The sequence below is a fragment of the Dryobates pubescens genome, chromosome 2 (assembly GCF_014839835.1).
Source record: "Dryobates pubescens isolate bDryPub1 chromosome 2, bDryPub1.pri, whole genome shotgun sequence".
NCBI classification, from domain to species: Eukaryota; Metazoa; Chordata; class Aves; order Piciformes; family Picidae; genus Dryobates; species Dryobates pubescens.
The window spans coordinates 30,677,239-30,693,460 of NC_071613.1; the positions used below are offsets into that span (position 1 = coordinate 30,677,239).

At 35.0% G+C, this 16,222-nt stretch overlaps 1 protein-coding gene across 1 annotated transcript in view; it reads left to right on the forward strand.

Moving 5' to 3' along the window:
- The window catches only part of CCDC141 (coiled-coil domain containing 141), a 62,082-nt gene that overhangs the window by 15,374 nt on the left and 30,486 nt on the right, over positions 1-16,222 (forward strand). Inside the window, exons 5-13 of the mRNA XM_009899104.2 lie at positions 114-222; positions 1,436-1,689; positions 3,430-3,549; positions 6,693-6,887; positions 7,495-7,667; positions 9,254-9,395; positions 11,555-11,674; positions 13,405-13,596; positions 14,714-14,890. Coding sequence (XP_009897406.2) covers positions 114-222; positions 1,436-1,689; positions 3,430-3,549; positions 6,693-6,887; positions 7,495-7,667; positions 9,254-9,395; positions 11,555-11,674; positions 13,405-13,596; positions 14,714-14,890 — 1,482 coding nt within the window. The remainder of the gene's footprint in view (positions 1-113; positions 223-1,435; positions 1,690-3,429; positions 3,550-6,692; positions 6,888-7,494; positions 7,668-9,253; positions 9,396-11,554; positions 11,675-13,404; positions 13,597-14,713; positions 14,891-16,222) is intronic.

Here is a 16,222-nt window from a genome sequence, read left to right on the forward strand (position 1 = left end):
ATCCCTGCTAATGGGGCCACTTAGTTTAAACCAATACATACAGAGATTATCATGAAGGTTTGCATAAGAAAATTACACCATGCCTCTTCCCATCCTTTATTTTCCTTCTGCAGTTTGCTGTTAAAATTGACCAAGTTGAAGATTTCCTGAAAACTGTGCAAGCATTTGATAATATTGACTCTTTGAGAGAACTCCTTCTGCAACAAGACCTTCATACAAAAGGTAAAAACAATATTCCACTCCTGATGTTGTACTTGTGTGTGCTGATTCCATGAAGGATAATTCTATTCTTTCTGTGTGTATTTAAAACAAACAAACATAAAATCTTAGGGAAAATATGAAAATGTTGTATTTGGAGAAAAATATAATGGTGAAATAGCACTTTACCTGACTTTCTGAAAGATATGGAACTGTTTTTGATCTCTGTCATTGTTCCATCTCTGTTGCTGCAAAACAGCAAGTATTCTGATTTTAAGGCAGTCCAGGTCATGCGAGCGCCTGAGAAACCAAACTGACTTTTAGTGTTGAATTGCAAACAAGCTCTAAAACTATCCTTCTGTTCCATGGGAAAATTCATCAAAGTTGTAGCATTTTTCTATGGAAAATTTTCTGTTAGAAAATCTACAATCAGCTCTAGTTAAAATCTCATGAAAAGTCCTAAAGTTTCTTTAGGGTATCAAAAGGAGAATTCTGCCTTCTGCTTTCCTTTGCCTAGGGATGGTGTTTGAAGAAGTGGTGATGTAAGGGTAGAAGTGATGAGTTAGAGGTGGCAACTAACCAGCTTCAGAGTCTGTTTGCCCATGGTGGTTTCCTGCATTTTGGTCCTGCCTTTGAACAATAGGGCTGTGTTTCACTTCCCCATTGAGCTGTACAGCCTATTCTAAAAGGTTCTGTAGCTAGAATGGCAACACTCTTGGAAAAGAGGTGCTCTCTCCCCTTCCAACATAATTTCCTATGCATATGTTTGCCTAGAAAAATTCTTCAATGTGATTTCTTTTTATTTGTTCAGATTTTCAAGTTCTTTTACCATGCTGTGGTACTCTCTACTTCAAAAAGGGGAGAAAAATATATCTCAAAACCAATCTTCAGATGCCTTTTACTTCCATATGAGTTTGCAGTATTCATAAGACTATGTTATGTTATATGTACCATTATAGGTACATATAGGTATGTACATACACTATTATACCTTTGTGGGTTTTTATAGCAGCTGTCCAAACTCAAATACCTTAAGGTATAAACCTTCTAAAGTAAGTGTTTATAAGCAGTTCACACAATGCATGAAAATACATTATGCTGTAGTATGTGATTAGATGGATAGTTTCAAAAATACTTGAGCAGTATTTGAAATACAATACTGATATTACAAGTCACAAATTCTTTATTGTGGTTTTTTTTTTTTTAATTATTTTTGTGTGAAATTCTGTTCATACAGAGCTTTTGGAAAAGTCACTTGCACTTTTAAATAAAAGCCAAGAGCTAACTGAATTCATAGAAGATTTCAAACATGAGGGGCCAAATGTAATTCCAGAGCTAGTCCAGGGAGCCCACAGCAGCTGCATGAAGATTGATAATCTCCTTGAAATGTTACAAGACAGGAGACGGCAACTGGACAGATTTCTTAAACGTCAGCGCCAAGGACTGGAGCAGGTTCTGCAAATTTATTTGTGGCACCAACAAGAGAACCAGGTAACACATGTAATATTAAGTGAAATCACAGTAAACAAAACCCACACCAAACATCTGGCAACTGGTTTATAGTAGAGACTATTGCAGAAGTGGAGTTTAAATATCTTTATTAGGTTGGTATCCCTGGGCCACTTCAGTTTGAGATCTTAGCTTTTGAATATCTTACTCTGTAACTCTACATCCTCATAATTTATTTTAATATAGCTTTCATACCTTCAAAAGCACTGTTTCCATTATGTGGATCCTTCCTGTAAGTAGTCAAATATGATGCTATAAACCAAACAAGATTCCCATCAAATGGAATTTCTAGCACAACCAAACCTCTAGCCACATAAGGGATAACAGTAGCTGTTGACAGCAGTTAAAACTGAAGTGGGCTGTTTCTGGACTGGTCAGTTCTACAGACCATACACCAGAGTTAGCCATCTGGTGTGTCTGAGAACAGAGGAGAATTTTATTCTTGGAGTCAAACTGTTAATAGTTTTTATTTTTTTCAGTAGCACTCCATAGCTACACCATAAAAGAAAGATTCTCACAAAGAAATGTTGTTCCCTTAGAATGTTTATTCTAATCAATTTACAACTGAACTCTAAGTATCAGTCTAAATCACTTTATTGGAAATATGCCCTATTTTATTAGAAAAAATGATCCTTTCTTTACAGGAAGTAGTATTAGGTGTGACTACAACTATCTGATCATGACAGAGTTATCCCATAGTATATGAGCATGTTATTAAAATCCGTACCTGTAGTACAAAATAATTCTAAGTATCAGATATGTTTTAAGTATAGTGGAGATTTTCCAGGCTGAAAAAATAAGAGGAAGTCTCCTTGATCCTGGTAACTCATTCTGACTACTGTTTTCAAATGCAAAGCTTCACTTAAGAATTCTTGCCATGTGTTTACAAAGAAAGTGAGAGGTACCTATTGTGAATCAAGCAGAAATAAATGCAATTCATTCTGTGCAATTTAGAAGATACACTCACACACTATATATAAGTGCTGCATATATTTGCTGAGGTAAATCTAGTAAGATGTAGTCTATCTTTGTTTTAAGGGACTAAAGATTATTTCACATAATATTATATTTTTTTTCTTTTCAAGGCTGGAATGAGAGGTTATATTGGGTCATCAGGCTCATTTAGATATTTAATTTTTGTGGGTATACTGTCAACAGTATTCAGATTTATAGCTTTTTATTGTATGCAGTTAGTATCATAAGAAAAATGTGCAATATCTTTATTGCATTATAAAACATGCATTTAGTCTGTGTGCTATAACTTGACTTTTCTTTGACTGTATTAATTTATAATTTGATGATGCTTGATTAATATGTTTTTGTTCATTTTGCTATGTACATTACAATATGCGGGCAGGGTTTTGATCACAGAATCACCAAGGTTGGAAGAGACCTCAAAGATCATCAAGTCCAACCTGTCACCACAGACCTCATGACTAAACCATGCCACCAAGTGCCACATCCAGTCCCCTCTTGAACACCTCCAGGGATGGTGACTCCACCACCTCCCTGGGCAGCCCATGCTTTTCCTTCTGTATTTATTACCTTTCAAATAATTCAATGCAAACATCTGAATAAAATCATGAATATTCAGAATGAATAATTAAAGACATGAAAATGAGGGCTTCTTCTGTAGATGAAATGGCCTAGTATGTATTTGAAGAAGTGGACAGTCACTTCTCAAATCTTCTAATGACTCAATTATTTTTACTATTTATTTAGGTAACCTCTTGGTACAAGACAAACATCAGGGATTATTTTTACAAGCAAAGCTTAGGCTCATCTCTATCAGAAAATGAAAAGTTACTTCAAGAACTTGAAGAAATGGATGTCAAAATGAAAGTAAGAAATATGGTAATGGGTTGTTGAAGGAACTTAAAAAATTAATAGAAAACTGTGAATTTAGGCATTTAATAAACACATACAGGAGCAGATATCTCGTATGTGTACATGAGGCTTATATTTCTATGTCTAATGTAGTCCTCCATGTTTCTCAGTGTTTTTCATATTTAAAAGTTTTTAAAAGGTATTGATAAGGTAAAGGAAGACTAATTCTTGAAGCTGTTTATCTGATTTTTCAGTGTAGGGAAGAACTTCCAGACCAGTTGTTTATACATCAAATCACACTGAAAAACAAAACAAACCAGGCCAAACCCCAAAATCAATCAAATTAAATCCCAGCAAAACTAAAGAAAAACAATTTTATTGGAGTATTACCGAATGCTAATAGAATAGAATAAACCACATTGGAAGAGACCTTCAAGATCATCGTGTCCAACCTATCATCCAGCACCACCCAACCAACTAAACCATGCAATCAAGCACCCTGTCAAGACTCCTCCTGCACACCTCCAGCGATGGTGACTCCACCACCTCCTCGGGCAGCCCATTCCAATGGGCAATCACTCTCTCTGTGTAAAACTTCCTCCTAACCTCCAGCCTAAACCTCTCCTGGCGCAGTCTGAGACTGTGTCCTCTTGTTCTGGTACTGGTTGCCTGGGAGAAGAGACCTGTTCATAAAGGATACAAGGCCAGCCAGCTCTAGTTGCCACGGATTTCCTACATATGTGCCTGCTATTTGCTGGTCATTTTTGTGGTACAGGATCATCAGAATGAAATTGTATTTGTTTGATTGACATTGGTAAACGAGTCTTAAACTACTTTGGGATTCCTGTATTAGGATCCAAACTGGTGTAAATTAATCTTTTCAAGTAACATTTCATATGTATATTGTGAGGGTATGGTAAAAAATTTCTGTGAGGTAGATATGCAGAGCAAATGTAAGTGTTCTTATAGGGAGTAAGATAGTAAAAAGTAAGACAGTGGAAAGAAAACATGTATTTACTTACATGTATTGTTGCATTAATATGAACAGAATAAATAATTTGCTTAAATTGTTCAGAGGCTAGTCTAAGCAGGTTTTACAGGATTAACACCTTTCTTTATGTGGCTGAGCTGACAAAGACAAAACAAAACAAGAATGATTTGTAACATTTTGAAGTTGATATCTTATCCTGAAACTCACCTTGCGAAGTAGTGAAATCACTGAAAATATCACTGTCTTGTACAATAATCAAGGCCAAAGATAAAATTTCAGAATTCATAACTGGAAAGAAAGACTTCAACCCCTCCAAACATTAAATGGCTTCCCCCATTCCCAAGATTTGAGAGAAGCAGCAGATAGAATCATAGAATCAATAAGGTTGGAAAAGACCTCAGAGATCATCAAGCCCAACCTATCACCCAACACCTCATGACTAACTAAACCATGGCTTCAAGTGCCACGTCCAATCCTTTTTGGCACACCTCCCGGGATGGTGGCTCCACCACCTCCCTGGGCAGCCCGTTCCAATGGCCAATTACTCTTTCTGTGAAGAACTTTCTCCTCGCCTCAAGCCCAAACCTCCCCATGCGCAGCTTGAGACTCTGTTCTCTCGTTCTGGTGCTGGTTGCCTGAGATGTAGCAAACCATGTTTCAGTGGGAATATCTGGCACTGATCAACTGCTTGCTGTTATATTTCTGTGTATCAGAGGTGCTTGGCATGGTGAAAAAGAATTGCTAGCAGCCTGTTGTGGCCAGATAATGAAAGAAATGAAAAAAAGTAGTATTTAAAATTGTATTTTGTCTAGTTTCTGTCACTTCAGGTATAAGGAATGCTGGAAGCAGTCCTCCTTTTAATAATGATTAGTAGTAAGATGGAGAGTACTTCTTGGTTTTTATATATCTGCATGCTTATTGGGTCTGCTAGGTGATAACATGCTTTAGTGACAATTCAGGATAGTTTTTAATGACCAGACAGAATACCACTATCAATGTTGTTAATTTCTAGTTTGTTGGCATTAACATAAGGATTAAAGATATTCTATTTACCTGGTTTTGTTATCCCCAGATCTCACAGCTAATGCTTAGATATATGGAAATGTTATTTCATGGTTAAATGTCTGTCTGGAACTCTCTTCTCCCTCTGACCTTCCTTGGATGGTCATGCTCCCTTGCCTTCTCTGCATGGATACAAACCCTGGCTATCTGTCTCTTCTTTCAGGTTTTTCTGAGACTAGAATTCTGTTGGGGATTTTGACAAGTACTGCATTTCATCTGCATAGCAGTTTTTTAACACACTCCTGTGTTTTGATAACTAGAACCAAGCATGCAACGAAAAATAATTTTTCTTTTATTTTGTATCTAAACATCTTTTTCATTCATCAGACGCAAATATGTGTTTATTTATAAGGTGCTTCTCTCTCAATAACTTTCCTGTAATGTCATCTCATTTCTTTGGATGAGTACTCCTTTTTATTATTTGTATTTTTTGTTGTCAATGGTTTGGCTTGGGGTTTTTTTTAATTTTTTGTTTGTTTGTTTTGTTTTGTTCACTTGCAGGGGTTTTTGTTTTGGTTTTTTTTTGATAGGTCTATCTCTGTCCTGACATTATCTTTTAACATGCCAACACTTTTCTGGGAGGCGATAGACTTTGAATTACTTTTTGTTCTTTCTGTCGATTCTAACAACTTTCTGTTAAACACACTGATAGCCATCCACTGACCTTTCCAAGACAGATCACATGGTATTTGTCAGAGCAGGTCACTGGAAGCAGCTGTTATCTAGACGATATTTTAATTTGTTGTTGGTTAAATCATTTGGCTTAGGGTTCTGTTTGTCATGGGACTGTGGTCTTGCCCAGTAGAAGTTTCTTTTGTTTATGTTTTCCAGACCATTTATGCCAGCAAATGCACTAGTAACTGCTATTTGTGCTCGTGAAATTGTGCCCAAGAATATAGAACTCTGTCACTAAAACTATAATTTGCTGAGAAATCCCTTCTAGTAGAAATACTGTTTTAAATGGTGTAACTTTCAGAGATATAGATGTGATACAAGTTTTCTGGTTGTTGTTCTTGTTGTTATTAATTATTAAGATTATTAATAAAGTAATTAATTATTATTAAGGTATATTACTTTTGTATGTGTATGACATTTTTCCTGTTAGGAATGGAGTTCCACTGTGGAACAACTGGAAGCTGAAGCACTTAAGATCTTGCTTTCAGAGGACTACACAGAAAAAGAGCATCTAAAGCTTTCAAATCAGAAAATCTGCCTGTTGAGAGAAGAAGCATGCTCCCATATGGAAGAAAGGAAAGCCCTGCTACAAGAGGCCAATGACTTCTTTCATACTGCTGGCAAGGTTGGTAAGAAGCCAAATCTGTAATAATAACCTGATAATACAACCATCTGTGTGCTCTTAAAGGCTGGTATATGTGAGATTATGCAAACAGTTTGCTAAACAATTTGAATGGAAAATTACAAATCTAATTATCCTTTAACATAATGAGACATGAAAAGAATCAAGGACAAGACACAATTCCTCCTATTGGGCATGCCACGTACCGTATGGTCTAGAAAAATACCTATATGGGCAAGGAAATTTTAATAGCAAATTATTTTTCTTTCCAGCAAACAATAAAAAAAACACAGTCAGATGTCAAACACTGTCAATTTCCAGCTAGTATTTCCCCTCTTTGGAAGTGTTTAAGGTTGGGTTGGATGAGGCCTTGATCTAATGGAAAGTGTCCCTGCCCATGGCAGAGGCGTTGGAATTAGTCAATCTTTAAGGTCCCTTCCAACCCAAACTATTCTATGAATCTATGAATATGAAGACCTAAATTAAATAATATTTTTCATTCCTGAAAAAAATGTCAAATAGTAAATGTATATTATCTGTTTACATAAAAGAATACGCATGAACATTTTAAACAGAAATATTCACAACTTATTTATTTATTTATTTGCAGGTACTTGATGGTCTTGAAGATATTGAGAATTACATTAAAATCTTCAATTCAGAAGGCTTATGTTTGCCTATCTTGACAATGAAGTACAAGGAAATACAGGAAGCAATTCAAGTTTGCACAATGAGTGCCTTACAAAAGGGACAATCTTTAGTTAAGAAATCAGATTCTCACAGGTATCTCATCCCTATTTGCATATTTTCTGCATTTCTCCATATCTATGTGTTGCTTTATAGCTGGGCTAGTTAGAATCAGACTACATTTAGAGCCAGTGTAGTCAACTAAGATGTTCATTTAAAGGACATGAAAGTCAAGATTTCTACCATACTTATCTACTGGTATTTATACAAAGAGAAGACTGACAGAAAGCAGTTCTACCTGGCAATCCTAGAGCATTTAAAAAATAAAATATTGGTAAGGCTGATTTTTTGAGCTCTCATATTTTAAAAATTAAAACCATCTAGGAAAAAAACAGGAGGACAAAAAAATCTACGTACTACCTCTACAAAAACTATACTATCAGGAAGTTTTGGCCTTTAAGAGAACCATTACTTGTCAGCCAGTTAGTTTGCATATGAGTCTAAGAACTGTATTTTACTGTGTTAACTCATGAAAAACTAATGATACTTTCAAAGATTTTAGTGAGATCTAAATGATCATTTTCAAAAGCTATAAATCTTGTACTCTTACTGCTTTCTTTCCTGAAACAGAAGAATGACAATTTTAGAACATCAGGATAAAGGAAAAACTAACAGGACATTTTTGAGAAAGTAATTTGCAAAGTTTGGAATCACCTACTCCCTCAAAAGGACTTAGATTTTGCTCTCTTGGATCTGATTAATAAAGACTGGTGTCTTAGTACCATAATTCAAGTTAGTACTGTAGATAAAGGTTTTCTTTCAGGTTGCAGAATTTGACTCTGAATCTGATCTGAAGTGAGGGGCAAATTTCCTTTCATTTTAGAGGTCAAAGGAGGAAACCTTGAGTAATTACTTGCATTAACATAAGATTCTGATGAAACTGAAGTAATGAAAAACTTATTTTGAACATATTTGTCTTACAAAAATTCTAAATGATGAACAAATTTCAGTAGTGAGTCAGTTGGTATGTGTGGGTTTTTTTTTTTTAATATCAAAACTTGGATCTTAATTGTATGTGGTAACTTCCATGCAATGTGAAGAGGATTGCCTCAAGTACTCAGATTGTTAATTTCTTCTCTGCTACTAAATGTCTGAAGCCATGAAAAAAGCCATTGATTCATAAGGTGTTGTTGATTCTTCTCTCAAAGAAGCAGCTTCAAAGAAATGTTGACTTAGAATGTATATGGCTTTCTCTTTTCAGTTACTGTAAAAACACTAAAATATTTGAAAGTCCTAATTAAAAACTCTTTTTAAGATTTTTACTCTTTTAAAATGGTTCCCTTTTGTAGGTTTAGTCTTTAGATAGATAACAAAAATCAGAATTATTTGTGAAATGATGCATTGCTCAGTGGTTCAGAATATCTGGCATGTAAGTCTAATTTAGGCTCTGGTGATAAATTATTTATCTTGGAAATGTCATTTGTATGTCCTACTGATTATCCACTTTCTTTGTATGTATTCTAATATTTCTGCTGATTATTTTTCTTTCAAGTGTCACAATTTAAAATTAATGAGTTACAGAAAAAGATGTTATTGTTTGTGGTTTTGTTTTTTTCCAAAATAATTATCATTCTTCTTGTTGAGGAAAAATATGAAATAACTGTTCGACTTTCCCATTTTAGCACTTGGGTGACAGGAATTCAGAAAATGATGGAATATGTTAAAAAAAAAGTAGATCAATTACCCAGACAGTGTCCAGATTATAAAGAACTAACTTTGAAGAAACAACAATGGATTGCTTCACTTGAAGATCATCTAAATAAGGTACGTCATAACTCATCTGCTACTTAATGCATTAATAAATAGTTCATTGCATTTCCATAATTTTGCTATGTGGGTATTAAAGTTGACTCAGATAACTGCAAATAACATATTGGTTTGTTAGAGAGCACTCAGTTGTAGTTACAATGCTGAATGCTGTTATGAGTACAAATGAACCTAAAGCTGTTCTGAAAAATGCAGCTGTTTCATGAGACCATTTTACCAGTAAAAGAATGGATATGCTTAGATAATGAGCTATTATAATTTGTTATTTTGGAAAAGAATTGAGCAATCAGGACTGTGACCTGCAAGCAGGTTTCCTGTACTGTTTGGCTGAAGATAAAAATAGAAGTGTGACAAAACTGAGCATTAATAAGTATGGCAACTGTGAACCACAGCAAATTTTCAGTGAGGCTGAAGAGAATAAATCATGCTTACTATAAAAATCCCCTTTATTCTATAAGGTATTGATGCAGCAATGGCATCACAACCCTCTTGAAACTGCTGAGTGCTCTGTAGTACAAGTAACAACTTGTCAGAGAGAGAATGGACACATGGCTCCCAAATGAGGTTCTATGTGTAAATTTAAATTTAAAAACATAATCTGTTAACAAGGTTAATATAAAGGAAATCTCCATACACAGACCAAAAAAAAAAATAATCAAATTTAACAACTGAATGATTAAGTCTACAATCTGACCTTTTGTAATACTGGAATAATGTTTATAATGGACTATTCTGAATCAAAGAACAAGAGGACACAGTCTCAGGCTGTGCCAGGGGAGGTTCAGGCTGGATGTTAGGAAAAAGTTCTATACAGAAAGAGTGATTGCCCATTGGAATGGGCTGCCTGGGGAGGTGGTGGAGTTGCCATCACTGGAGGTTTTCAGGAGGAGACTTGATGGGGTGCTTGGTGCCGTGGGTTAGTTGTTTGGGTGGTGTTGGATTGGTTGATGGGTTGGACGCGGTGATCTTGAAGATCTCTTCCAACCTGGTTTATTCTATGTATTCTATGTAAATCAGAAGTTAATTTGCCATAAATGAGTCCCTTTGCATGCAATGTATGTAGAAAAGCCCTCCTGGTATTGAAACACAGTGAAAATATTCTTGAGTTCAGCTAAAAATACCCAATAAAATAATTCATTACAGCTGCTGTTGATTTTATAGAAATAATGTCATCAGCATCTTGTGAATCTTAATCTAAAACTTCAGGTTTTGAAGGTAGTTTCTACTCAAAGTGTAGACTTCAACTCTGACACATGATTTCATTCTGCAGTTTGTTCTAATCACATTGTTCCAGTCTTTCATTAGAGAAGAGTTTAAGATTTCTGTTACATATTTTATCTTTCATTGCAGTAAGCAGTGCTTATTGTTATAGCCCTACCAAGCAAAATACTTTTCATTCCAACATTTTATTAATGCAAAGTATCTCTAAGAATCTGGTGCTAGGTTCAGCTGCCTCTGAGCTTAATAAGGTTTGAAGCTCAATCAACAGACACTTCTTAAAATATATGCCACATGTGAATTCACATGTCTAATAATAAGTATATATGCTATATCTGGTATATTCTGCCTTTGCCTTTAATAATATGCTCTGTTATCGTCATGTATGTATAACATCTTACAGTGTCAATGAAATGGAGTTGCGTATGTATCTGCGCAGAAACAAGTGTCTTGTCTTGATAATCTTTAAATGTACATTTTGGGACACCCCACCCCCCAAAAAAAACCCAAAATCAAACCAACCAACCAAAAATGCAAATAAAAATCCAAAACCAAAAATCGAAATCCAAACAAAACCAAGCAAACAAAGAAAACCCCTAACCCTACAAACAAACCAACCCAAGAAAACAACAACCAACCAAAACCATAGGAAAGCACTGACAACAAACCAAGAGTGAACAGGGTTTTTTTTTTTTCTCAAATCCTGACTTGGTCTAACATTTTCTTAGACACCATGCCTGTTAAATTTTTCTCAAGAGAAATAGTTTATTTCTGTTTATATTTTTATTCCTGAATTTCTCTGATTATACAAGGTACGTAATATAAACACCAACAGGCAAACTTTACTTCATTTTTTTCTATGTAAAGTGATGTTTTATACTGTTTCAATACTGACTACTTGTATAAACTAATTGTATAAACAATGCTTTCAATTAAAGGTATCACAGCTGATTAAAAAAATCACCCCGATACTTGCAGTTGGTATGGAGATGGGTTCATATTTGTCTGAGTCAGAAAGAGTTTTGAACAAACACCTTGAACTGGCTAAAGAAACAAAGGTAAAAAAAGAGAAAGGTTATAATAATGTTAAGTACTTTTAGAAACAATACATGCTGTATGTAATTATAAATAAGGTGAGAGACAGAGTTGTTATGTATTCTTGAAAAGAAAATATGCTTATAGCGTACTTCAAAACTGTAGTTAATTAACAAAACCACAGATAACAACCAATGATATCAGGAGTGCTGATTTATATTATCTCCATTTTGTCACTCATTGTGCTATTTGTTGCTACCTCCATATTTCAGTATCAACCCTTGACAGGAAGACTCTTCAAATAGGGGTTGCTATTAAGGTACCAAGTCAGTGCCTTAGAAAGAGCCATGGAAAACTTGTTGTCTGTTATGCTGAATAAAAGTGATGAATCAGGAAAAGAAAAAAAAAAAAAAGAAGAAAAAGTAGTTGTCAGGTGGAGAAACCTCAAAGGGAGCTGTAAAGTTGCCATCAGATATGTATTAGTCATGTAAGGAATGCAGCCATGGTATTGAAAGCACGGCAGCACTTAGCTCTGTAATGCACATAAGGTTTTTTAAAGTCACATACAGGGCCTTTCCAACTCTTGTGGCAGTCCTGGGGTATCTGAAAGTGGCTTAAAACCAGATTAATCCTCTCCATGATCTTGATGCAGGTACATATTTCATGGCTAAGCTGAAGAAAAAGAAACCCAGGAGCTGCATCTGTGTAGTGTCTGCAGACATTAAATTCACTTTAAAGAAATTCTGAAGAGCACATAGAAAGAACATATAAAGTTCAAGAGCAGGGTTCCCCTTTTTGTTCCACTGTATAATATTTTTTTGTGTCTTTTCTGCCAGATGTTTGCATGCCAGGATATGACCTTTATTTGTCGTAGTGTACAGTCTACTCTGGCAATAGCAGCTTATTTGTGTGGCATGCTAGTTTGCTCTCTTGGCCGAATGCCAAGGGTAGGTACACTGTTACTGAGTGAAATGTATATAAGTAGATAAGCGCATAGACATAGATATAGGAAGCTGTGAGTTAAGACAGTGAATCTGAAAACAAGAATACTAACATAGAAAATGTTAGTAACTCAGCTCTTGCTCACACAACATCCTGTAACTTTATTCTGTGTCTGAGCAGTTGATGCAGTAACAGATAAAACCCACTGTTTGATCTCCATCTGATCTCTGCAGATTTGCTGTGTGCAAGGCCAGTAGTTTGGGTTGGAATGTGAGGCAGTCTAGCTTGATGGGCAGCAACTAGTCTGGAGCTATAAAACAATTATTGATTCATAATGAAGTAATGGGTGGAACCAAGATTCATAACCCATTAAAACAGTAGTGTCCGGAGTCTTACTCTAGAGCGGACACTGAATATCTATGGGCTTTGAGTATCAGACAAGCAGTTAAGAAGGATTTAGACTCAAAAGCATCAATTAATAAAATTGGGCTATACCCTTTATTAAAGGAATTGTATCAGTTCTGGCTGTCAGTGTTCCCATGTGCAATACTTCTGTTTGCATTAGTGATTTACCTCATCTGAATACTGAGATTCCTACTTCCCCCCACCCCCAGTCAAAATACTGTAATATCTACGTTCATAGATTTTAGGAAATAAATGGTTATTTTCACCATAAAATGTCCATTATGAACTGTTCTTTGATTAAGTAATTGAATTATGCATAAGAAAGCAATACCATTGAAAACTAACAATGTGATATCAAGTCCTTTTCAGTCGTTATACCTATTGTTCTGTGCTTGTACCCTCAAAGGAAATTTCATGTGAACTGGAAGCAGCTGAAAGAATCATGAAAGATATTGAAGAATTTCAACCTGAGCAGGTGACACCTTTTACTAGCAGAGTTGACTTCCTGAATGAAGAAGTGAAAAAAATTGAAAACAAAATTTGTTCAAAACTAGAAGTTCTTGAAACTTATGTGGCCTTTTTAAAGTCAGCTATGGAGGTACATATTACTTATTTATTCTCTGAGTAGACTGTGAAAATATTACAAGTTGGAAAATGTGCATTTATCCTGTAGGTGCTGTGCCATGGAAGTACTGCAACCCCTTGTTAGTTCCTTTCTACTTTAAAGGAGATTTGTTCCACCAGGGCAAGCAGCTCTAGTCATTGAACTTGCATCAACATAATGATTAGTCTATGTACACATTTTCTACTGATTCACATCAGTATTGTATTACAATTATTACAATTAAGTATTATTACAATTAAGTATTATAGTTTAATTTTTACCTTTCTCCTGTGCACATGTGGCTACATAGTAGTCACACCTCTTGACTACATCGTAAAAACACTTGTGTATGAACTCTGGCCAATTGTACTGATTTTGCTTCATATAATTAAAGTTGATACAGGTATTTATCATATTATAAGATGTTAATACAGATATTTATCATCATTTTACATTTCTTTCACTGATGGTGCTAGTTGATCTGATGGAGTTTAAAGATGAAGCACAAAGCAGCTCTGCCTAAAATCATTATCAGTTCAATACCAACATAATTTTGGCAGCTGTGCTAATGATGCCAAGGCCAGTTAATTTTTGGTTTGATGTGATACTTGTTTTAAGATTCTACAACACTGTTGTTTGGTTTTTGTTTTTTTGTTTTGTTTTGGTTTGTTTTTTTGTTTAATTTATTTAGAAAGAAATTGATGCCAGAATGGAACCTATCAGATAAAATTAGCCATAGAATTTATTCATTTGAAGATAGGCTGCCAAAAAATTGGATTACATCTACATCCAATGATTGTAACTTGAATTATTTATTAAACAGATCAGTGAAAACCTTTACACTGAAACACCAGCATATAATATCTGTGTAACACTATATGACAGAAATGTAACAAATTTCTGGCACCTATCTGCTTGCCACTGGGTGATTTACAAGTTATTTGAATTTGTAAAAATTATTTATTATTTTTATAGATTTTAGGAAGAATAATAGATCTTAAAGTCTGGATAGGATTCAGAGGCTGCTATTCAATTTTATCATATGTGTTTACCCACTGGTTATAGCAGATAATTTTCTGATTTGTTTTTTGATACTTATCCCTATCTGTAGGTGAATAATGATATTCAAAATCTGAAGGAATTCTATAAATCAGAACCATTACAAACAAACAGGGAAGCTGAAAATAAAATTGTCATGGAGTCAGCTAATACTCAGTGGCAAAGGGCTATAAAGAAGATTTTTTCCACCCAAAATATGGGTTGCAATTTTCTTGATTTAGTAAATATGGTGAGTAGAATCTGATAAACTGTGTGGAATATTTTATGTTTGTCTGAAATCAGGCCTAATCCTAGTTCTGTGTCTGATGGATTGTAATGTCTCTAGTACCTACTTTTAAAAGGACTAATGCTGCTGTGTAATTTTAAAGTACTAAGTATTATTTAAGTACTAATGGCATTATAAGTAATATAAAAAAATTTTGATTAATAATGGAATAATCCTTAATAAATGATCCAGTACATGCATACAAATATAATATATGCACATATATTATTTATTCATGTTGGAAATCAGCATATCAACAAGTACAGTATTATTTTTCCTCCACACAGAGGCAGTCTTTACTAATTGAGTGTATGAAGTTCTTCTAAAGAAGTAGCTAGAGCTACTTCCTTACAGATAATCTTTCCTGATGTCTTGACATTCTGTCTTGGGTTTGGCTACACTGTTCAGGCATCCCTATCAAATTTTCCAGCAGCCCTTCATGAGATAACCATTTGAGATGTGCAATCATTCCCTAAGCCGCCATTCCTAAAATGACCCTAATTAATGTACACAGCCTGGATACCCAGCTGTTCATTCTGTTTTTATAGGATAGAAAAGGCAGCAGTTACATTGGGGTGAGAAGAGCTGGTGTTAAGAACATACAGCAGCATGCAAAATGTACTAGAAAAACCTACTTAAGGAGGGAAATTGCTCAGGCAGGCAGTGTGGGCTGAAGTGTTTGCTGTCAGAGCTGGCTGCAGCCTCACACAGATAAGATAGCGTAAAGACAAGCTGAATATGAGGTTGCACAGCAACCTTAGCATATGTATCTTAGCATATATATCAATATTTTCTCTCTAAATACCTGGAAGTATGTTGCCACCACATTTTCTACTATGTTTACATTATGTTCAGTTGTGGTTTTTAAGTGTCTTGTAGATACAGCTCTTAAAAGTATTCACAAACACAAAGAAAAAAATTCTGAAATGGGAAAAGCACAAACAGCTTTATTGTATTTCCTGGGATTTCTGATATAGACTCTGTTAAAAAGAGCTAAAACCACCAAATGTTTAAATGCTAACACTCCCATTCTATAAATAAACACTTATTCATCCCATATTTCCGTGCTGCTTTGGTTATCAGCAAAAAAAATGTTGTCCATCCACTTGTTTTCAGTTGCTATTTTCTAGAAGGCCTTTTGGAGTAGTTTCTGTCTATTCAGAAATTATTTTCTTTTAACATTATATAGCCTTCAGGTGACAACCACTCAGTCATTGATGGCCTGTTCTAGGTCTTTAATGTTAGCCATGTGCTCAGTATACAGTCTTTTGATCTGTGTTTATTTCTAAAGGAGCA